This window comes from Pseudorca crassidens, chromosome 4 (genome assembly GCF_039906515.1).
Source record: "Pseudorca crassidens isolate mPseCra1 chromosome 4, mPseCra1.hap1, whole genome shotgun sequence".
In the NCBI taxonomy this organism is placed as follows: Eukaryota; Metazoa; Chordata; class Mammalia; order Artiodactyla; family Delphinidae; genus Pseudorca; species Pseudorca crassidens.
In genome coordinates this window covers 38,148,063-38,172,702 of record NC_090299.1, presented here as the reverse complement: position 1 = coordinate 38,172,702, position 24,640 = coordinate 38,148,063, and the positions used below count along the sequence as shown (strand labels likewise).

The window sequence follows — 24,640 nt, the reverse complement described above, 5'->3', positions numbered from 1 at the left end:
TCCCAAGAAAGAACTCTTTTTCTAAAGTGCGATGAACAAAGGGGGCTGTGATTAACCCAATGGCTCAATCCCTGGAAATTAAATGATAGGAACAGTAGTCCTAGAGGCCATATCTTGGTGTATGAAAATGAAAAGACTTGGAGTATCCAGGTGGAAGGTTCAAGCCCTGAATGGGCCCAGAAAGGGCTTTACTGATGGGGGTTTTGAGAATGGAAATGTTGCAGAGATAGAGAAGCAGAATCATAGATCAAAGAGGAATCCAGAGTCTTAACCTGAAAGACAAAATCTTGCACAAATAGAGAGTCGGGACCTTCAAGTTGGTGGAGGACTAAGACGTGGAGATCACCTTCCTCCCCATAAATACATCAGAAATACATCTACACGTGGAACAACTCCTACAGAACACCTACTGAACACCGGCAGAAGACCTCAGACTTCCCAAAAGGCAAGAAAATCCCCACGTACCTGGGTAGGACAAAAGAAAAAAGAAAAAACAGAGACAAAAGAATAGGGATGGGACCTGCACCTCTGGGAGGGAACTGTAAAGGAGGAAAAGCTTCCACACACTAGGAAGCCCCTTCACTGGCGGAGACTGGGGATGGACAGGGGGGAAGATTCGGAGCCATGGAGGAGAGCACAGCAACAGGGGTGCAGAGGGCAAAGCGGAGAGATTCCTGCACAGAGGATCAGCGCCGACCAGCACTCACCAGCCTGAGGCTTGTCTGCTCACCCGCTGGGACGGGTGGGGACTGGGAGCTGATGCTCCAGCTTCAGAAGTCAGACCCCAGGGAGAGGACTGGGGTTGGCTGCGTGAACACAGCCTGAAGGGGGCAAGTGCACCACAGCTAGCTGGGAGGGAGTGTGGAAAAAGCTCTGGACTTACCTAAGAGGCAAGAGACCATTGTTTTGGGGTGTGCGAGGAGAGGGGATTCCTTCCCTGTCTGTCCACAGAAGGCAGAGCACTGCCTAAATTAGCTCCAGAGATGGGCGCAAGCCATAGCTATCAACTCAGACACCAGAGACAGGCATGAAACCCTAATGCTGCTACTTCAGCCCCCAAAAATCCTGTGTGCAAGCATAGGTCACTATCCACATGTGCCACCTGTCCCACCGACCCCAGGAGCCTAGCAGCCTGCCACTGCCAGGGTCCCGTGATCCAGGGACAACTTCCCCAGGAAAACACATGGCACTCCTCAGGCTTTTGCAACGTCACACTGGTTTCTGCCACCTCAGGCTCAACCTGCATTCCAATTATAACTACAGTACCCCTCCCTCCCCACGGCATGAGTGAGCCAGAGACCCCTAATCAGCCGCTGCTTTAAACCCATCCTGTCTGGGTGGGAACAGAAGCCTGAGGGTGACCTACATGCAGAGGTGGGGCCCAAACTAAAGCTGAACCCCAGGAGCTGTGCGAGCAAAGAAGAGAAAGGGAAATTTCTCAATGCAGCCTCAGGAACAGCGGATTAAATCCCCACAACCAATTTGAGGTACCCTGCATCTGTGGAATACCTGAATAGACAATGAATGTTCCCAAAATTGAGGCGGTATATTCTGGGCACAACTGTAGACTTGGGGTTTGCTGTCTGCGACTGACTTGTTTCTGATTTCTATGTTTATCTTAGTATAGTTTTTAGTGCTTTTTAGTGCTTGTTATCATTGGTGGATTTCTTTATTGGTTTGGTTGCTCTCTTCTTTTTTTTTATGTTTTATTTTAATATAAAAGCAGCACATGTACCTCAATATCAAAGAAACAAACAACTCAATCCAAAAATGAGCAGATCTAAATAGACATTTCTCCAGAGAAGATATACATATTGTCAACAAACACATGAAAGGATGCTAAACATCACTAATCATTAGAGAAATACAAATCAAAACTACAGTGAGGTATCACCTCACACTGGTCAGAATGGCCATCATCAAAATATATACAAACACTAAATGCTCGAGAGGGTGTGGAGAAAAGGGAACCCTCTTGCACTGTTGGTGGGAATGTAAGTTGATACAGCCACTATGGAGAACAGTATGGAGGTTCCTTAAAAAACTAAAAATAGAACTACCAACAATACAAAACAAAGTAGAACTACCATATGACCCAGCAATCCCACTACTGGGCATATACCCTGAGAAAACCATAATTCAAAAAGAGTCATGTACCACAATGTTCATTGCAGCACTATTTACAATAGCCAGGACATGGAAGCAACCTAAGTGTCCATCGATAGATGAATGGATAAGGAAGATGTGGCACATATAAACAATGGAATATTACTCAGCCATAAAAAGAAAGGAAATTGAGTTATTTGTAATGAGGTGAATGGACATAGAGTCTGTCATACAGAGTGAAGTAAGCCAGAAAGAGAAAAACAAATACTTCCTGCTAACACATATATATGGAATCTTAAAAAAAAAAAAAAAGGTTCTGAAGAACCTAAGGGCAGGACAGGAATAAAGACACAGACGTAGAGAATGGACTTGAGGACACGGGGAGGGGGATGGGTAAGCTGAGACGAAGTGAGAAAGTAGCACTGACATATATACACTACCAAATGTAAAATAGATAGCTAGTGGGAAGCAGCCGCATAGCACAGGGAGATCAGCTCGGTGCTTTGTCTCCACCTAGAGGGGTGGGATAGGGAGGGTGGGAGGGAGACAGAAGAGGGAGGGGGTATGGGGATAGATGTATACTTATAGTTGATTTACTTTGTTATACAGCAGAAACTAACATAACACTGTAAAGCAATTATACTCCAATAAAGATGTTAAAAAGAAAATATTGCTAAAAATAAAGAACAATTAAGGAATGGAACAGCAGTGTTAGTGAAGTGGGACGGTCTTCAAAGTCATGAGTCCAGTCAAGTACCCTCTGGCTGGAGTGGATCATTAGTACTGGGGTCATGTAGATTGTTCTCTACTCATCTTAGAAAAAACAGGCTGCTTAAAGAAATGGCCTGGGGTGGACGAAGGAAATGTTTTGGCCTCCAGTGCCTTCAAATACCATTAATTCCTTTTTTAGTCAACAAATATCTCAATTTGCTATACAGCAGAAACTAAATTGTAAATCAACTATACTCCAATAAAAATTAATTTTTAAAAATATTTTAAGAACAACAAAAAAACCCCAAATATCCATCAAGCACATGGTTTATACCCCATTGGGCTGGGCCCTAAGTGTACAGAATAGAGACAGCCCCATCCTTTAACTACCCAGTGCTTGAACTCTGTGATGCTATCAGCTTACTGAGTGATGTTCATTCTCCTGGGTAAAAATTCACCCTTGGGTCACCAGTGCTTTGCAGAAATTAGATGTACAGAAAATAGCACACAATCCAGGCACACATAGAGTTCTGAGTCTAGTGGGCTCGCTAAAGCTTACTGGTTTTAAGTTGAACACTTCAGATGAGGGAGACAGTACTCTTCACTTAGACTCATGATAACTACTTCTCTGTCAATGTAGATATCATTATCCTTATCCAACAAATGAGAAAATATTCAGTTACTCTTGATAGCTAAGTTACTACTTGATAAACAGACTTTGCTCAATTCTCTGATAAATGAATTCAAGCTAAGCTATTAAGAGGCTAAGTAGATGGATCTCAGGACAAAAAGAAAATGATTTTGATATATTGGAAGAGAATCCAGAAAGGTTTGGTGATACTCCAAATAGTAACATTACTCTCTAAATTTGGGGTGGTGGATGATTTCTTTTCTCTTTTGTTTGTTTTAGTTTTTGTTCATTAATGTTTTCCTTTCTATCTGCATTTTATAAATGTTCTTTGAAATATATGACTCTTTACTTAGAAAATTATTTTTTAAATTTTATGTAAGGGTAAGGTTAAAATTTGCTAATAAGTATGGAGAGCTGCTTAAAACAATGGTTTTATTCTAAGTTTCAAAAGAAACATCTAGAGCTGTTTAATAACACTAACAGCAGTAGCATTTATTGAGTGACTAGTGTGGATCAGACACTGTACTAAGAGTTTTATATACATGAGAATTTTCAAATATTAGTAAATATTGATATCAGTATGGTTCTACAACCCATACCGTTTTTATTAGACTACCCTAATTTTATTGCCCACCTACAGATTGTTCTCTTTATTGTTCTTCCATCTACGCTGTGTCAACCTCTTTTTTAATGTAAGCCTCTATTCTCCAAGTAGGACAGTCCTATTTCTTGCAGTTATAAAACTCAAATGCAATGTTTTATATAAAGAAAACTTTCCAAAGATTACTGCCATTACTTAAGAACAAAATCAATTAAATACTTGTAGGGGATTACATACTCAGAATTTTATTCATTTATTAAGCAAAAATCCATCCAGGCCTTCAGGGGAAATAGCATGGCAAAGTTGTTTTTTTGTTTGTTTGTTTTGTTTTTTTTAACTCATTCTCTGAATAGACTACAAATGCACATAGCTGTTTCCAAATTCTTTTTCAAGTAGGATTTTTAAATATTCAAGCAAGGCCCTCAGAGTTGAAATATATTAAATCAGTTGCCACAATATCAAGAAAAATTCATAATCACTGAACTCTTATTACATATGCCACACAAACTGATACGAAACGCTGATAATGGTTATTTTTTTACTCTGAAGTATGTTCTTACTGTTTCAATCCATGTTGAAAAGATAGCTATGGCCATTTAAATAATGTCTTTATGTATTGATTCACTATGATTTAAAATAAAGTTGTTAAAGTCTTTTTTTTATATTTCAATAACTCTTTTAGTTTTCTCTTGGTTAGGATTTGCCTGGTCTATGGTTCTCCATCCTTTCATTAGTGATCCTTTTGTGCCATTATATTTCAGATGTGTAATTAGCACAGACCTGGAATTTTTAAACCAATCTGCACCTGAGTTTTAAGTGTTAAACTTACACCATTGATATTTATTGTAATTACTAATATTTTTTAATCAATTTTTATATTTTGTTGTGCCTCCTATTTGCCAATTTTATTGACTTTTTTTTCTTTTCCTGCCATATATTGGATTCATTTCTTTACTCCTCTTTTTTTCTCTTTCTAGAAAGTTATACAAATTCTATTCTTCCATTGCTTACCTTCAGTGTTTAGCTAAATAAATAAATAGTATGCTTGAATTTTAAAACTCTGAAGTTCATATCCTCTTCCCAACAATACAGCAAACTTAAGATGATTTTGCTCTGATGGTATGGATGCTGTACTGTGTTTGAAAGTAGAGCTCTTTTCCTTATAAAATAAAATTTGAAAAGGCAGAAATGTCTTTAGCATTATTCCTATTTTTAGTCATAAATTGGTGAGTGAAATTAACTTACTATGATGAATGTAATTTCAACTTTAATTGATCAAACACTTATCTAAAACAAACATTTTGATACATGTAATTCCCTATCTTCTTAGACTCCTCATTAAAAGCCACAAACCTTGGAACCCTTGAAATAGAACTTTCAATGTTGCAGGAGTATTCTTTGCTCTTCTTAGTAAGCCTACAGAGAAATTTGGCATTTTGATGACAAAGAGCAGAATAAATACATACATAACTTGCATTACAATAACTGGCATATAAAAATTTGCTAATGTTTTATTTAGTATTTTGTCTCAAAAATATACTGTGTGAATATAACTATTCCATTTTTTTCAATGCTCTTATTAATCTACTAACCAGAACTATAACTTGGGTAATAGACTGTTTTCTAGACTGAATTAAGACTAAATAGCTTATTATTCTGCCTTAATACTAATCACCCCTTTTCCATTTTATATGTTATTACTGTCTAATATTTTATTTTGATATTGTTTTTATACCCTCAAAGCCTTATAATTTGTATACACTTAATCCTTGCTTTAAATTACTAATATATTTATAAATATCTTTTTTTAAGTATTCCTTCTAACACCTCACTCCTTCCTTGTGGGCTTAATTTCTTGAAATTCATGTTTTATTAGTGTTTACTGGAATGACACAGTGGAAATGTTATTTTTATTGAAGTACGTGAGAAAATACCACATCAAAACTGGACAAGTGTTTCAATGAACTTGTTGTATTCTGTTACTTTAAAATCCATCGATCTATCTTCCCTTCTAAAGAATCTTTTACACAGGCATGATTTTGTAGCATCATACATTAGTCACTTGGAAAACAGTGGTTCACAGACCTGAGCAGTTATTTTCTATGTTAACTTATTTTAGTACATAATATTGTTTTAAATCACATTTGCACGTACCACCTCCAATCTCATCAGAAAAGTCGAACTGTGGATATGCTGTTCAGTCACGGTGGCAGATACAAGTTTTTCCAAATTCCAGTTTGCACTTGAAAAGTCTAATTTTAAAATTGGCCACAAATACTACCAGTTGCTTTCCATGAAGTGACAGGCTTACTTTGTTCATTTTTATTAAAGTATCTGCCAAGTGCCCAAGTCTGAATAATGATAGTCTGTGTTAGTCATTCTTTCAGGTTAAAAATGATGTTCCATTAAAACAAAAATTTATTCTTTTACATTTAAAAAATGGTGTTTTCTGAGTTGGGAACAAGCTTGGCTTGTTAAAGAAACTGAACAGAGTTCTTTATGGTTAAAACAGTGTGGAGGATGGGGGCTGGATGAAGAAATAAAAGAAAGATTATCTGGGACCTTATTGACAGAAGTTAAAACGTTTGGATTTTCTTCCAGGTGTAAAGGAAATCATGGAAGGATTTGTACTGGGGGGCGGGGAGGTGGCAAAGTCAGAATTACATTTTTTAAAGATGACTCTGGATGCCCTAAAGAGACAGGGGCAAAAGCTGAAGCAAGAGAACAGTCTAGAGGAGACTGCTGTCTGTAGTGAGATGATGGTGGTACAGACCAAGGTTGCCATAGACACAGGAGGGAGGGATGGGTTCCAGCTCCTTGTCAGAGGGACGCAGTCATATTTAAATGTGAATTTATTTTTCCAGATCGTAAAGAAAGCATGCAGTCCTATCCTCCTCAGAGATGTCCGTCTTCAGCCAGCTATGGCCCTCTGGAAAATTCGCTACGTTGTAAAAACACGAGCAGGAAGAAACCTCTCCCCACAAGGTCTGACGAAGAGGTAAAACAGACACTTCTCTGCAATATTTTTCTAGATGAACTTAGCATCTAAAGAGAGCTTTCTTGAACAGTGCTTAAAAGGAGATCATTATGACTGGATCTGAGTGTTCCCCTTCTGGCTATGTATTATTGGGCTTTAATATTTTTTTAAGTATTTTGCTATATAACTTTTTTTTTTTTTTTTTTTTTTTTTTGCTGTACGTGGGCATCTCACTGTTGTGGCCTCTCCCGTTGCGGAGCACAGGCTCCGGACATGCAGGCTCAGTGGCCATGGCTCACAGGCCCAGCCGCTCCGCAGCAATGTGGGATCTTCCCGGACTGGGCCACGAACCCGTGTCCCCTGCAACGGCAGGCGGACTCTCAACCACTGCGCCACCAGGGAAGCCCTCACTAGATTCTTTAACTTGCATATTTCCAGATTCTAAAAGTGCTTTTTTAAAATTAATCCAAAAAATAGAGATTTAGGACTGTTTTATATTTATTGACTGTTCAGTAATCTTTTAGAATTGATGGGTATTTACATATTGCAATTGTTTTTCCAACAAAAGATCCACGTATTGTATGCTCATTTCATTTGAACAGTCTAGGAAGCATGTGTTGAGCACTTATTCTATACCAGACAACCTGCTAGAAGCTATGGTCTCTGCCCCAGAGGAGACATACAGAGGAGGGAGAGATGAAAATAGATAGTAGATGGATTCTTGCTTGCCCTTCATTTATTTCCTGGTCTCTTTCTAAAATATTCTCCATCCCTACAATCAGTTCTCAGACCACGTTGCACTTATACTTACCTATATGGGGGGATAAAACTTTCTTTGTAAATTCTATGCTCTTTCCTCAATCATCTTGCAACATTACTTATTAAAGTCTTTCACAATAAGGCACAAAAAGACATGCTTCGTCTGGGTCTCCATCCCATATCCTCATATGCTCAGGGTTCTGCTACAGAGCTTGCAAAAGATTTTAAGCAGAAGCAGAGTACATAGAATACCTCTGTGGTCAATTGCTCATAATCCCTACAGCGTCCCAAGCGCCATTGGTTGTCCTTATATTTACATTAATTTTGACCTTAATTCTAAAAGAAGTCTCATACAGCTAAGTTTGACTTTGGGGAATGTTTTGCACATAATTCTTTTGTTGCCCCTTCTCACAGACCTGGTTTCCTTTTCCTCATCATCTCCTTCATAAGCGCTGGAATCCCAGGGTCCTAACTAGATGTCTATCCAAAAGTTACATCCCTCCCAGAGCCTGGATTCCTCAAGCATGGGAAAGTCTTGCACTAAATAAGGATTGCCCTGATTTCAACTATTTGAACTCACCTTTATGATCTGTGGCCTATCCATGTACTATCAATAATAATGTTATACTTAATCAAGTTAACTTTTTACATTTTATATCACTATTCCAAATAGAAAACCAGTATTACATACATATAAAGTAATCTTTTTTTTTAATTTATTTTATTTATTTATTTTGGGCTGTGTTGGGTCTTCATTGCTATCCACAGGCTTTCTCTAGTTGCAGTGAGCAGGGACTACTCTTCATTGTGGTGCACGTGCTTCTCATTGTGGTGGCCTCTCTTGTTGCGGAGCACGGGCTTTAGGCACACGGGCTTCAGGAATTGTGACACGCGGGCTTCTGTAGTTGTGGCTCGCAGGCTCTAGAGCACAGGCTCAGTAGTTGTGGCACACAGACTTAGCTGCTCCGCGGCATGTGGGATCTTCCCAGACCAGGGATCGAACCTGTGTCCCCTGCATTGGCAGTGGATTCTTAACCACTGCACCACCGGGGAAGTCCCAGAAAGTAATATTAAAACTAATTGCAGCATTCTACTTCTAGGTATATACCCAAAAGAAATGAAAGCAGGGACTCAAACAGATTTTTGTACATCCATGTTGACAGCAGCACTATTTATAATAGCCAAGTGGTAGAAACAACCCAAATGTCCATCAACAAATAAATGGATACAGAAAATGTAGTAACATTATTCAGCTGTAAAAAAGAATGAAATTCTGACAGGTGCTACAACATAGATGAACCTTAAAAACATGATACTAAGTGAAATGAGTCAGACACAAAAGGACAAATATATGATTCTCGTTATATGAGGGTAAAATAAGTAAATTCATAGAGACAGAAAGTAGAATGGTGGTTACAAGGGGCTAGGGGAGGAGATAATGGGAGTTGTTGTTGAAGGTGTACAGAGTTTCAGTTTGGGATGATGAAAATATTTTAGAGCTGGATCGTGGTGCTGGCTGCAAAGAAATGTGAATGTGCTCAATGCCACTGCATTGTATGAACAATTGAAAATGGTTAAGTGGTAAATCTTATGATGTGTATATTTTATCACATTTTTGAAAAAAAATTTATTGTAGCTCAAACAAAACAAGGCTACTAAATTGTAGCAGGAGCGGTGGAATAGGGAGGGTGGGAGGGAGGGAGATGCAAGAGGGAAGAGATATGGGGATATATGTATATGTATAGCTGATTCACTGTGTTATAAACCAGAAACAAACACACCATTGTAAAGTAATTATACTCCAATAAAGATGTTAAAAAAAAATGGTAGCAGGATGCCATCACTTGCTAATGAGTCTCAGCATAAGGAGAGATTAGAAATACCAGAGAGATATTAAGGACAAAATAGCACCAAAATGAAATGCCCCTCTTGGATTATTCAAAGGGCTAGAAAGAGAACTGAAAGGGAACCACTTCCCACCCGCCCCAGGTAATTCAGAGTTATCTAATTCTGTGTTTGAGCAGCACCTAAACTCACCAGCCAGCACTCATGATCACACCTGGAGAACTACGGGGTTATAAAACCTCTAAGTGTCTTCCAGCTTGAACAAATAAACAAAATCAGAGTAGATGAAGCACACCATGACGGAGCCCTGCCAAGCCCCGGGACTGGCAGAGAGGCCCCCAGAAGCAGCAGACCACTATCAGCTCAGAGAGCTGCCAGTTCTGCAGAGAGATGCCCTTTCTGAGCTGCCCTTTGTTTCTGGAGCCTGTTGCCTGGCTTTGCTGGAGTGGAACAGGTCCTGCCTCTGGACCTTCCAGCACCAACCCTCTGCTAGGGGTAGGGACTAGGTAAAGGAATTCATTCCAAAGGAGGCCTCATATAAGAGGTGACTTTGCCCCAAAACTTGATGGAAGAGCATGGCAGAGCCAGGGAGAAGGAGAGTGAGGAGAAGGAGGGATTCCAGGCAGGCGGCGGGGCTAGCTCATGCCAAGCCCTGAAGCTGTGTGTGTCTAGACAACAGCAAGCACATCTGGCTTGTCCTCAGACTGGGGAGCAGGGCAGGGAGAGGAAGTGAGGCTGGAGAGTTGGGAGGGAAGCTAACTCATGCCTTTCCCAGTGGCGCTCACATATGTTTGCTGTACCCATCATTGGAAGGATCAAGATTGTGCTGGGAGGACCAGGTACTTTGGGAGACCAAAGACCTGATGTCACATCCCTAGTTCTTGCCACATGTAACAGAAGTTGACTTCCTGAGCCTCCACTGTCCTGGCAATGCCTGCCTCACAGGATTCTTGCAAGCATGGACTGGGATAATGAATGAGGGATATCCTTGGAGACGTTGGACTCATGCAAAGGATTATTTAATATTATTATCCTTGGGACTCGGTAAAGGCATTGCAGATCCATGGTGCATCTCTGACTGCCCTTCCTTCTCTCTGTTATGTGGATTTTACAATCAAAAGAAATAAATTAGTATAAATAAGGTAGTATGGCACAAGGAGAAAGCCAGACAGATGAGGGTTCAAATCCCAGTACTACTACATGGGACTTTAGGCAATTGGCATAAAGATGCTCTCAATCTGTACCTGTCTTCCCCTCCCCTGCTGTTTCTATGGTGCCTAGGGCCTCACAGGGATCATAAACAATATATATCCTACCTCAATAAGCTTCAGCAGGTACAGGTTCAGACAGCATTGACAGATAAATGGTTTATTATCCATTTTGAGTTTGGTGCCAAAGCACCTTTCTCAGTAGATGGAGTGACATTTCTGGTTACTCTCAATGACAGACAGATTTTGTCATGCCAATTTTGTAATTCCTAAGCTGCCATTACATTTTCTGTGTCTAACTCAAGATCCGGGGACAGAAATTTTATACTGCGTATCTCCCATAAATCCAACTGTGATTTGGCACTAGTGGAATAAAAACAAATTTTAATTAATAATTAATCGTTTCTTTTGACCCTAAAATATTCATCATTTAAACCTGTACTGCAGGATATCCGGCACAACGAATGGTACATTGGAGAATACAGTCGCCAGGCAGTGGAAGAGGCATTGATGAAGAAGAACAAGGTAATGGCTTCTCCTGTTGTTGTTTCTGTAGTCATCCTATGGTTTTCTGCCCATAGGTCACAGGATGTAACAAGCAGTGCGCTTTGATGTAGTTCCTGCCTCACCCTGTATTTCTCATCGTTGGGGAGGTTGTCGTTGAAAGTGGGCTTTCAAACAGAGTTTTAGATTTGAGACTTGGTTGTACCACTTATCAGCTGCGTGACTTTCTCAAGTTCCTACATATCTGTAAATGCAGGTTTCTTTCTTTGTTAAATGAAAATAGTAAAATCAACCCTAAGGAACTATTTTGGAGATCAAATGTGGAAGCTGGAGTATAAATGGAGGTTGCAATGGAAGGTGCCATCCTTCTGCTTTGTTCAAATTTCATCTCCTTCCTACATGTCTGCCCAAGGTACAGTTGGGTTTTTATGTCTCACTTCTTCAGGAAAGGAGCAGGGATCGTGAATACTGTAATAGTCAGTATGTGATAGGTTATGCTGTAGTAACAAACAGCCCTGAGATCTCAGTTGCTTAGCATAACAGAACTTTATTTTTTGTTTAAGCTCCATGCTCAAGACAGGTTTGGGTGGGTAGACCCAGACTGCTAGAGGCTCCATCTCAATGTATGCTCACACCAATCACATACTGCCTCTCAACACATCCTCTCAAATTTAACATGCCACATCTTTGCTCACATTTCATTGGCCAGAGTAAGTCCCATGACCAGACCTAACTTCAAAGAGGGTGAAAAAAGTACAAAGCTACATGTGACCAAAAAAAGAGGAAACCTGTGATATTTGTGATCAGAGCAAATGACTACTGCAACCATCATCACAAATAGAAAATAGTTATTAAGCAACTACTCTACTATGTGCAGAGACCTATACTAGATTGTTTAGAAATGGTAGAAAGGCTCTCAAGACTGATGCGACACCAAAACCTATCCTCAACTAACCAATACAATGGTCACTGCTGAATGAGGAAATACAAAAATGAATGAGTTAGTTAATTAGTGGATGGCTGAATAAATGATAGGTCCTCAAAAAATTTTAATAAAGCCTAGCTTTTAGAATTAATATTAAAAAATTAAATAAGATAAATTATATGTAAGTTACTATGGTAAACAGAAAATGCTCCCCCTATCACGATATATCCACATTCTAATCCCCAATACCTGTGACTATGTCACCTTATTTGGAAAAGGAATTTGCAGGTGGGATTAAGTTAGGAATCTTGAGATAGGGAGATTATTCTGGATTATTGGGGAGGGTTTAATATAATCACAAGGGTCCCTATAAGAGAGAGGCAGCAGTATCAGAGTTAGACATAGAGGGCCACAGGTAAAGGCACAAGTGGTGGCTTCTAGAAGCCGGAAAAAACAAGGAAATGCATTTTCCCTTAGAGTTTCTAGAAAGAACACAACAGCTTGGCTGAGACCTTGATTTTAGCCTAGTGAGACCCATGTTGGACTTCAACTCCCAGAATTGTAAGAGAATAAATTTGTGATGTAGTCCTTTAAGTTCATAGGAATTTGTTATAGCAACAGTAGGAAATTAATACAGTTGTTAAAGTATCTTGAACACATTAGGAATTAATGAAACTATGTCATGCTCTAGATAAGGAAACCGATGCTAAGGTTTCAATTACAAGGTAGAGAAAGTGGCAGAATCTATATTCATGATCAGTCCTCTTTTCACAAAGTCACAGCTGCCTCTAGTAGCCACTAGAGTTCTTTACATTCTGGAAGGGGAGTCATAGGTGGCTGGGTGGTGCCTTGGCTGGAGCACCCTCCCTTCCCTCTCCCCAGGGAATCTCATGCACAACTGACCTCTGCTGGGTCTAATGGTGGCACAGTGGTTCCAGCTCCGACCCTGTCTCTTCTTGGCTAATCAGCGGTCGGTCACACTCTCTTAGCCTCTTTCCCAAGGGAAAATAGCTCTTAGAAGACCTGCTTCCGGGAGCCCCTGTGTGGACGGTACTAAAAGGGCAATGTACATGCCACATAATGTCCTTCCAGCTATGTTTGGGCACTCTCAACGCTCCCTTGCCCTATTCTCTGTGCCTGTTTCTGCCTCCTCCCAAAAAGCACTGAGAAACAGAAACTCAGTTGAATGACTTCATATTTTCCTATTTTGTTTGTCTCAGTTAGTTTTGTCAAAACGTGTTTCCCATTTATGTAAGATAATTTAATTCAAATTGCAGGACTGCCCAGATTCATTGTGACAAACTCATTGCAGAGTCTAAGATGATAAACCCCAAAACTGGCCACATGTCTTGGCCTCCTCTCCCTTTGTGATCTTTGGCAATGTTCTGTGTTTGAGTCTTTTTTTTTTTTAATTTTTTTTTCTTATTGAAGTATAGTTGATTTACAATGTTGTGTTAATTACGGCTGTACAGTAAAGTGATTCAGTTATACACATATGACACAAAAGAACCTATCTATGAAACAGAAACAGACTCAGGGACATAGAGAACAGACTGGTGGTTGCTAAGGGGGAGGGGGATGGAAGAGGGATGGAGTGGGAGGTTGGGGTTAGCAGATGTAAGCTTTTATGTATAGAGTGGATAGACAACAAGGTCCTACTGTATAGCACAGAGAACTATATTCAATATCCTATGATAAACCATAACGGAAAAGAATTTTAAAAAAAAAAAGAATGTGCTTGAGTCTTAAGGCTTTAATTACAGCTGAATGTTTTTGGCAGAACAGGTTCCAGAAAATTCCTTGAATCCACTTTATGTACTTGGAGGTTGGTATATTTATAGAAAGAATTTCACCTTGACTTTCAGGTATTCCATTGATTAGCTGTGATGTGTGAGAGGATCCACTTAGACAATTAGACCCTAATTCCCTTACCTGTAAAATGGGGATAAAATACCTCCTCAAATTTTATGTAAGGATCAAATGAAATGTGTGTAAAGTGCATGGCATCTTGAGAGCAGTTTTCAGTAAACCTTAGCTGCCAGCATCATCATGGCATCACTGTAGTTTTATAGTATTGTTTATAAATTTAATATACTTATAGTATTGTTATACAGTATTATAATCATTATTATATATGTACACATAATATCTATAAATATTAGTTACAGATATATATAAACATATAGATATGAAATATATTCTATAGAGGAGATAATATATATAACAGCTATTATAAATATAAATTATCATATATAATATCTATCTATATAAAGAATAGATAGTAAGTACCACACACACCTAATTAGATTTATTCTTTATGGATTATTTATAACCACCTACACAGAAATCTATGCAATTACAGTTACAGATTTTTCAGTATTTTTCGTCATATAAATGACACAATGTAACCACAAAACTAAACCTTGTACGTGTGTGTATGTTTAGGAGGATTGCTCCATTTCTTAGCCTTTTACGACCAGACCTTCATCTTAAGCTACTCTCCAGGGTGTGCCTGATTATTTTATATTATATTTATAGTTGGCCTACTCACATCCCTCAGACTATTTCATACTGTTGACCTTCTTTTGGAAACCCTCGCTCTCCCCCCCCTCCACTTCTATGACACTGAAGCTTCTGGGTTTCTGTCTGTCTTTGAGACATCTCCTTAGAATACTTCCTGTCTCTTCTTGCTTACCCTGAACATCCTTTTACCTCACCTCAGCCTATATTTTCTTCTCCTTCATACAGTCTCTTCACTCATTTTGACACCAGTGACTTTGAAGCCCCACATCTGTTTTGGGGACCCTAGTCCTATGTTGACATCTCCCCACGCAGAGTAGCAACTTATAATGTTCAAAGCCTCTCCTGCTCAAAGCCTGTGATGGCTCCCACTGTCTCTAGGATAATAACCTGAACGTCAACAGAACAGGAAATGGGAACATTGGCAGATGGAGGGAGGCACCCCCAAGGAGGGAAGATGCCGGTGCATCTATCCTTGAACATCATGCTACAGTTGTCGGCGTGTTGCTGAGGACAGTAGGGAATATTGGAAGATTTCGAAGTAGGGGGTGTTGTAATCTGACTGGTGCACTTCTCAGAAAATTAAGAACCCTTTAGGCAAACTAACCCTCAATAAATACTTACTGAATTAAATTGAATAAAGAACTGGTTTGCCAAACACTAAAGCCATTTGGGAATCTCAGGCATACAAGCTTCACTACTGCCACGGTTGGGAGGTTGGATTCTGATTCTGATGCCTGAGAAGATCATTGTTCTTCCTTTTGCTTCAGGATGGCACCTTCTTGGTCCGAGACTGTTCCACAAAATCCAGGGCGGAGCCCTATGTGTTGGTGGTGTTTTATGGGAACAAAGTCTACAATGTGAAAATCCGCTTCCTGGAGAGGAATCAGCAGTTTGCCCTGGGAACAGGGCTCAGAGGAGACGAGGTGTGTATAACCCAATGATTTCCCTTTTCCAGGCTAAGGACAACAACACGGGGAGAACTAGGGGATGCTGGCCGAGTCACCCCCATATCCCCCTGACTGCAGCACTGGAAAGAGCCACCCTGGAGGTGCAGAATGTAATCTAATCCTTCCAGCCCCTTCCACAAGCATTCCCGCTCATGTCTTAGCTCATGGGGCTGGCAGCCAATCCTGACCCTTCCATGCACCCTCTATCCTGCTTTGCCCATTAAAGACAACTCATTCTGTAAAACACATCTACATTCTGCCTGCCAGAAAGCCTCCACTGAGCCCCACGTTAATGCCACACTCCTTCCCCACCCATCGCTGAACTCCCACTGCAGCCATTTCTGATGACATCTGATGGCGTTAGGTAGGTGTGTGTCCCTACATTGAATATGACCTCAATCACAGCATCCAGTGCTACACTGAGCATGCCTGTGCTTGGTACACATCTGCTAACAGGTGGCTAGGTGAAAGAATGACTCAATTAAAGCATTAATTAATAACTGTATAAATAAATCAGAGAGAACAGGGAAAGGAGATTGATTTTCGCTGTGTTTATGCTAGGCTTGGTCTGTCTGCATTATCTTATTTTAACCCTCAACAACTCTTCGATATAATGGTCATCCCTATCTTAGATGTAGGGAAACTGAGGCTTAGAAAATTAAGTAAATGGCTAGAGATGCACAGGTAGTGAGAGGGCAAACGGAGGCTGGTCTTTCAATTCTTCTAGGAAGGAAGGAAGGAAGGAAAGAAGGGAGGGAGGGAAGGAAGGAAGGAGGGAAGGGAAAAAGGGAGGGAAGGAAAGGCAGAGCTCAAATTCTGTCACCATTTACTAAGTATGTGAGCTCAGGCCAGTCACTTAACTTGTCTGAGCTTTAGTTTCTTCAACTGTAAATGTTCTTTTCAAGTCTAGACTTCTATAATTCAGTGATTCTCCCTTAGCATCTCCAGACCTCAATTTTATCTGTTGGTATATATTATGGGCTGAACTGTGTGCCCCTCCCAAATTCCTATGTAAAAATTCTAACCCCCAGCACCTCAGAATGTGACCGTATTTGGAGATAGGGTCTTTAAAGAGGTGACTAAGGTAAAGTGAGGTCACTAGGGTGGGCCCTGATCCAATATGAGTAGTGCCCTTATGAGAAGAGGAGATTAGGACACAGACACACACAGATGTGAAGTCACAGGGAGAAAAGGGCCATTTACAAGCCAAGGAGAAACCTCAGAAGAAACCAACCCTGCTGACACCTTGATCTTGGACTTCTGGCCTCCAGATCTGTGAGAAAATGAATTTCTGTCATTTAAGTCGCTCTACCCCCACCCCGGTCGGTGGTACTTTATTATGGAGGCCCAAGAAAACTGGAACAGTATGAAACCAGAACTGTCACACAAATATCTATTGTTCTTCAATAGATATCAAAATAAGGACTATTGCCAGGGCTACCAAAATGCTTCACGAAGGCATGTGTGTGAGGATTCCAGCTTAAAACCAGGGTCTGACCCAGAGTCCTTTTCTGAGACTCATATGTGGCTGGAGAGGTATGGTCAGCACCCGCTAGGCTACCTACCATAGGATCAGTTCACCATTCTTTGCTCCAGCCTGAGAATGTTTTGGCATAAAGGAGAACATGAGTGAATAAATAGATTAATACATAAATCTGTCAAATATTGCCACAGTAAGAAAGGGTTACAGCAAAACTAAAAAGAGAAGTAGCCAATATTTTCTTTTGTGATGAGGATTAGTGAGTTAATGAATGTAAAACACTCAGAACACTGATTACTGACATATTGCTAAATGTTAGTTATGATTTTTTTTCATTATTATCACTGAGTCATGGCAATAACTAAAACATGGTTCCCCTTAGGTCCAGATATATATGGCTAATGGAATTTCCAGCTCAGTATCCCTTTATCCTCCTGTATTTTCTTCCAGCTCATAGACGTTCTCATTAAAAAAAAACCAAAAAGCTTTTTTCCCAACAAGCCATACTTTGGTCTGCTTATAAAAGAGAAGAAACAGTGACCCTGTGATAACTTCCTAATAGTGTTGAATCAGATTGCCAGCCAGTTCCCTGCAGGCCTCAGCCGGTTGTCATAATGACAGCCCCTGGATTAGACCACCAGCTTTCAGGTGAGCTGCTCTAATTATTGTCACCAAGGACCCCTTAAGAATTCAAATGCCTATGTATAATTGAATCACTTTGCTGTACACCTGGAACATTGTAAATCAGCTATACTTCAATTAAAAAATAAAAATTAAAAAAATAAAATAGACATCATTTTCCTAGATTTTTATATTTGTAGTATTTTTAGGCCAAAAATATTGTAATATTTTGAGATTTTTTTCTCAATCTAAATAAATTTTCATTTATATAACCTAAAAAAAAGAAAAAAAAGAATTCAAATGTCTATTTTAACACTTTTTGTGTTATTATGGAATTTTCTCCTCTCATGCAACCCCCAAGCAAAAGTCTCCTTTTCATATGTTTATTTAACACTTACATACGTTTATTATGCACAGGCACTATTCTGTGCAGTTAACAATTATTCATTAACTTGATCGGTTTAATCCCATAGCAACCCTGTGGGGTAGGTGCTGTTGATACATTTAACAGATGGTGAAATAGAGGCACAGAAATGTGAAGTAACTGGCCCACAGCCACAGCTAGTACATGCCAAAGCTGAGGTTTAATATAGTCTGCAAAAATATTGACTTTCTCACATAGTCTCAGATAGCATCATAGCAAATGCAAATGATCCCCAGCCCATTTGAAAACAGCCCAGAATTTCAGTTGAAAAAAAGCTAAGATTTCCATGGAGCTTACTGTGTGCCAGGCCCTGGGTGAAAAAAATCACAATTTACAGGTAGTTTTTCCTGCCTCTCTTCTGAACAAGCCGTGCCCTGGTGTAAGAGGGGGATGATCTAGATTGTTCTCAGCTCCTGCACACCTTTCACAGTTCGAGCCCTTTGCCTTGCTGAGGAAGAATCTCCCATCTCTAAGAAAAGATAAAGAATTTGCTACAGCAAGGCTCTGCTAAATGCAAGCCAGGTACTACTAGCTACTTCATCTGGTGTTTGAATAAAGAAGTAGCATCTTAGTCCAACTCTGCAGGAGAAACGTAATGAGGCACAGGGTTTTCAAGGATAATTTTGATTTCCTGTGGCTTTTTGATTGTCTTTCAAACTTTAGACTTTATCCCCACATACAATGCAGTGACACCTATTCCAAGGGAGGTATTCTGAGTGTAAGATGAGATGCTGTAAAGAGAGTGCCAGATACATAGAGGCAGGTGCTAAGTATCATTTCTCTCTTAAATGATACCCTAAAGCCCTTTCACTGGGTCTGTGTGTCCCGGACACAGATGAAAAGCTCACATGGAGCCATGAGAATTGCAGGAGAAACCTGGACGGGTCCCCTGGGAAGGCACAGCTTGTCGACACCTGTCACAAGCACAGAAGGCCAGCAAATCCACACATGCCTGCAAAGAATGAGACTGGGAAGGTCCATTTTGCTGTATATTATAAATTTGGGTCATTCTGCTAGCCATGTGGCTAGAAACTCGTGTCTGAACTTAGATTCAGGGAGCACCCAGTATATTCGTTTTCTGAGATTGCTGTAACAAAATGCCACAAATTGGTAGCTTAAAACAATAAATATGTATTCTTTTGAAGTTCTGGAGTCTAGAAATCTGAAATCAAGGTATTGACAGGCCACCCTTCTTCTGGAGTCTCTGGGGGAAGATCCTTCCGGCCTCTTCCAGCTTCTGGTGGCTGTCAGCAAACTGTGGCTTTCTTGGCTTGTGGCCATATCACTCTGATCTCTGCCTCTGAGGTCACACGCCTTCTCCTCTTCTCCATGTGAATCTCCCTCTGTTTCTATCTTACGAGGATTCAGGATTCAGGATATCTGCTTTTAGAGATAACCTAGGATCAGCCCCTCTCTCAAGACCTTCCTCCCAAGATACTTAATGTAATCCTAACTTTGCCATGTAAAGTAATATTCACTCTTTTGCTTAGAAGGTCATATTCACAGCTTCCAGGAATTAGGACATGGGATATCTTTTGGAGGCCACCTTTCAGCCCGGGTCTCTCATTTGTTCAGTTTTGGGGCCAAGCCTTAATTTTATGCCTACATTATGCTAGATTCAATGCTTCATTCTGAGGACACAGAGCAGAGCAAGGCAGAGTCCCTGCCATCCAGGGGATACTCTGTTAATCTCTGCCCATCTATGCACGCACCTATTTATCACCTGGTAGAACACTGGCGGCTCTGGACCAGCCAGCAGGGCACCTGCTTGTGAATAACCTGCAGAGCTTTACCTGCTGCCAAGTTTTAGAAATCACATTTGTCAACATTTCTGTGGAGTCTAGTAGAAGCGAGCAATTTTAATCAGACCGTTCCTTGTCCTGCAAGTGTTTGTGATAAGTTGCTAAAAAATTATGATAGACGTTTAGTTGATAAATTCAAGTTCAAAGACTAGGAAGCAGAGACAATTAACCAATGAGTTTATTTCTCACTTCCCTAGTCTGCTTCTCTCTCCTCCTTCTGTCTTTGCACCTCTCTATCTTCCTCTTTTTCTCTTTTCTTCTTTCACTCCCATGTGTGTATCCAAGCAGATTGATTAAGCTTTCTGGCAGTGAAACATTGCCTATCATTGGTATTTAGGGCAATCACAAAAGGTTTAAACAAATTTTAAGATCTAATATTAGGATGGTATTTGCTGTCCTCCTGAAAAAAGGAATTTAATATAAAAGTAAGAGCTTAATTATAATCTTTTTAAAAATAATCTTTAGGGTAATATACCAGTTGTTAGCCTATCACTAGAAGTCAGTAATAAGAAATGACAGAATAACTTATTTATTCCTTCCTTGTTTGCTTCCTACTACTTGTTAAAATTACACTTTCATATAAAATATCATCCCTGCAGTAACTGTAAATAATTAGTATTGAGTTCACTATTTTGGGACCATCCTAAAGAAAACAGGACTGAGATTATAAAGCAAGATTAATCTTTTTCCCTCTAAAGATTAATCCCAGGATAGAGAATTTCCTTTGTGCCATGTGGGTTACCCAATTTTGTAGAAGAGTTCTGCATGGAAAATCTCTTTTCATAAATTATTTTTTGTTCCAAGTATGAAGAAAGAGAAAGAAAATTCTATCCTTAATTTATGACTAGAAATGAAATACAAAAATGTCCTTCCTTTCTTCCTAAAGGCTTACAATGAGAGTCTATAAACTTCTACAGTGATTTCATGGCTCTTTCATCATGTTCTTGGCAAACTTGGAAGGGAGGAGGTCATAGCAATGACTGACATTTACTGAGCAGTCACTGCAGAAAGAGCTCCCTTCTAAATGCTGTGTATGTCAACTCAATGAACCCTCACAATGACCCTCAGAGGTAGGTCCTAATATTACCATCACTGTTCCTAGACAGAGAAACTGAGACAGAGAGTGTAAGAAACTTGCCCAAGGACACACCGCTAGTGGGTGGGAAAGCCTTGCTTGGAACTCAGGCATTTGGGCTCCACAGCCCTCCACTTACAACTACTGTAGCAGAACAATTACTGTCCCTGCTGGACAACCACCTTACCTTAGCATCAGGTAGAGACTAGTATTGATTGTGTACTTACTAGGGGTGGTCAAATAGGTTATCTCATTGAAAACTCTGCCACAGATCCAGTATCGGGCTCAGAGGGGCAAGTTACTTACAGATTTAATCAGAACTCTTTTCAGATGAAAAGACAAACCAACTCAATGAGCTTAAGGGTGTGGGCGGAGGTTTGTTGACTCAGTTCCCAAGAAGAACAGGAATGGAATGGATGCAGGGACTGGTCAATATCAGGAAGGCCCCGGGAGGACTGTGTGAGGTTCTCAAGCCCCAGGTTGATTATTTCCACAGCAAATTAACCCTAAATGAAATGATCTATCTGGATAGGGAATTACTTTCTGTCTGCCCCCGCCTGAATGCAATGCATGAATCCCCATGAGGACACGGACCTTGACAATCTCATTCCCTCTTGAGTATCCCTCAGGCTTGCAAACGTTTCTGTGCTGGGCAGAGGGAGGATGTACAAAACTAAAGAGAATCAAAGTCGTCCCCAATGCAGCTCCCTCCTTCAGGCTGCATCATCTGGACACTGCTCTGTTGGAACAGTGGGTTCACAAGCCACAAGCAAAGCTGCATCAGGGAAGAAACTGATACACGTCCAGAAAAACCAGATTGCATTCCTGGTCCTGCCCTCTGGCTGTGTAACAAGTGAAGCAAGCCAGTCTTCACTCTGAGCTGCAGTTCCCTTGGCTCTTCAGGGAAGGTCCGCTCTTCCCTCCCTGTTCACTTCACAGTGTTGCCCTAAGTTACAAAAGGCAGGTCGTGCAAGCTCTTTCTTCCTGATCATCTCCAAATAGCCCCTTTCAAGAACTCAGCCAAACTCATCAGAATTCCTATCTGTGCCCACATGTTCTCAACACCTGCACACTCGTCTTCCTCTGCTCTTAGGATCTTTAAACCCACTTTGTCCACTTGGCTCACCCAGAATGTGTAGCCCATTTCAAGTCTGTATCTTCCACAAAGCACTTCCTGATTCCCCTACACTTGAAATCATCTTACTTTCCATTAAATCACCCCAGCACTTTATCTGTACATCTCTAGAAACATAAAAGTGTAATGATTCACTGTCACCTCATTATTTCACAAGAAGCCCAGGGAAGGAACCTAAGTTGGCCAAGAACTACCAGGAGCCCTGTGGTCATCAGTATCCTTTCCTTTTTTTTTTTATTAATTTATTTTATTTTTGGCTGTGTTGGGTCTTCGTTTCTGCATGCCGGCTTTCTCTAGTTGGGGTGAGCGGGGCCTCCTCTTCGCTGCTGTGTGAGGGTTTCTCACTGTGGGGGCTCCTCTTGTTGCGGAGCAGAGGCTCTAGGCGTGCAGGCTTCAGTAGTTGTGGCTCACGGGCTCTAGAGTCCAGGCTCAGTAGTTGTGGCACACAGGCTCTAGGGCACAGGCTCAGTAGTTGTGGCTCGCGGGCTCTAGAGTGCAGGCTCAGTAGTTGTGGCGCACGGGCCTAGTTGCTCCGTGGCATGTGGGATCTTCCCGGACCAGGGCTCAAACCCGTGTCCTCTGCATTGGCAGGCAGATTCTTAACCACTGCACCACAGGGAAGCCCATCAGTGTTCTTTCTGATTAGTCTAGAATGCTTTAGAACAAGAGGGGTGTACAGGAGAGAGATTTCACCACAGACCTTCCCCATTAATTTACGAAGTGAAGGTCAAGCCCTGATCTTCTAGATTTTAGTATGTCACAGTTGGGGACAAGGTAAGGGAGGCACCAGGGATTCTCTGTGGCTGACTGCTGTGTAATTAACCCATCCGAACTGCTTACGGTAGGAACATGTAACCACAGAGTGGAGCTTGTCCAGTGTAACCTGATTCTGGTGAACATTCCGTGGGTGGGAAGTTTCGAGAGCTGCGGAGGGCTCACTTTTGGTCACCTTCGTTACCTTAATCTTATCACTGATCCTTCAAGGGCTTCTTTGTCACATCCATTAAAAAAAAAAAAACATAAAAACATTTTCTGTTACCCCTTTACAATCTAAAAAACATTAAATGAGTTAACCTCTTCCCTAAATAAAACGAAGCATGTTAGGCTGCACTTTAATCGACAGACACAAAGGTACCTAAATTTTCATTAACTTTCTCTTCTGTGTTTCAGAAGTTTGACTCAGTGGAAGACATCATCGAACACTACAAGTATTTTCCTATTATACTCATTGACGGGAAGGATAAAACTGGGATCCACAGGGAACAGTGTTACCTGACTCAGCCCCTCCCTCTCAACAGACACTTCTCATTTGTGTAGCCTGGTCTTTGTTTCATCTTCAGTTCAGTGGATCCAATGCCTCTATCATTTTTTTCCTTTATTTCAAAAGATTGTTTTCTGTGGTTTCAAGGGATTACTTCTCTGATTCTGTAGAAAAGAAAAACATTCTATCATGGAAATTGGAAAATCAATTGTGGTTTTGAAAGCTCTAATTGCAGAAGAAATATTTATAAGATGAAAAAATAAAAACTGGCTTTTAAAAAATATCTTCTAAAGAAAAAAACAAAAACACGGTCCTTATGCTCATGTTACAGATGAGCAGCAAAGGTTACAGGAAGCTATTGCTTCAATGTTTGCAGCTGGCAACTGACAAGTCTAGGTAAGAGTCCCAAATCTGTGATTTTTATAGGACTCGGTGCTGCCTTTCTTTATTTCAAAATTGTTTGGACTTGTGCATTTACAATGTTTTCATGATTCCTTATGCTAAAGATGTTGGTGAATGTTAGCTCTATTTTATTTGTAATTCTGGAAATTCAATTTTAGTGAAGGGTGTGGTATGGAAAAACAAATCACTTGTGAACACCACTTGAAAGATAGAAATCAGAAATATTTTTAGTATGGTGTGAAATGGCCATAGGACCATCTCCAGCCTACTCTGTTTAGAGTAGCTTTAAGCCCAGTGGAATTAGCAAATTCACAGAAAGGGAGGAAGCTTAAGTCTGAGTGAAAGTATAAATTTTTAATTCCATTTGTGGACTTCCATTCAAAGGAAAAGAACTGTCCTCGAATTAGTGCTAGTGTCTTGCAGGAACTTGACACATGTCATGATGTTGTCCCCACTCAAAGCTAAGAGGATTACATTTTCTTCCTGTTTCACAACACAGATGAGGAAACAGGCTCAAAGACGTCATTGATCTTACTCAATATAAGAAGAGATCCCAGATTTTTATCCATGTGCCTAGTTTCATCCAAGCATATCTTCCCCTGTACATTCTCTGCCCTAGGGAATTTTATAATCAAGTTGAAAAGTTAAATTTAAAAGAGACAGAGAGAAACAATTTGAAAATGCCGATTTACCCACGTTAAAA

General features: G+C 40.4%; 1 protein-coding gene across 1 annotated transcript in view; it reads left to right on the top strand.

Moving 5' to 3' along the window:
• Positions 1 to 23,665, top strand: part of CLNK (cytokine dependent hematopoietic cell linker) — a 101,288-nt gene extending 77,623 nt beyond the window's left edge. Inside the window, exons 15-19 of the mRNA XM_067734619.1 lie at positions 6,651 to 6,800; positions 6,914 to 7,047; positions 11,286 to 11,363; positions 15,558 to 15,713; positions 23,445 to 23,665. Coding sequence (XP_067590720.1) covers positions 6,651 to 6,800; positions 6,914 to 7,047; positions 11,286 to 11,363; positions 15,558 to 15,713; positions 23,445 to 23,591 — 665 coding nt within the window. The 3' untranslated portion in view covers positions 23,592 to 23,665. The remainder of the gene's footprint in view (positions 1 to 6,650; positions 6,801 to 6,913; positions 7,048 to 11,285; positions 11,364 to 15,557; positions 15,714 to 23,444) is intronic.
• Positions 23,666 to 24,640: the final 975 nt, after the last annotated feature.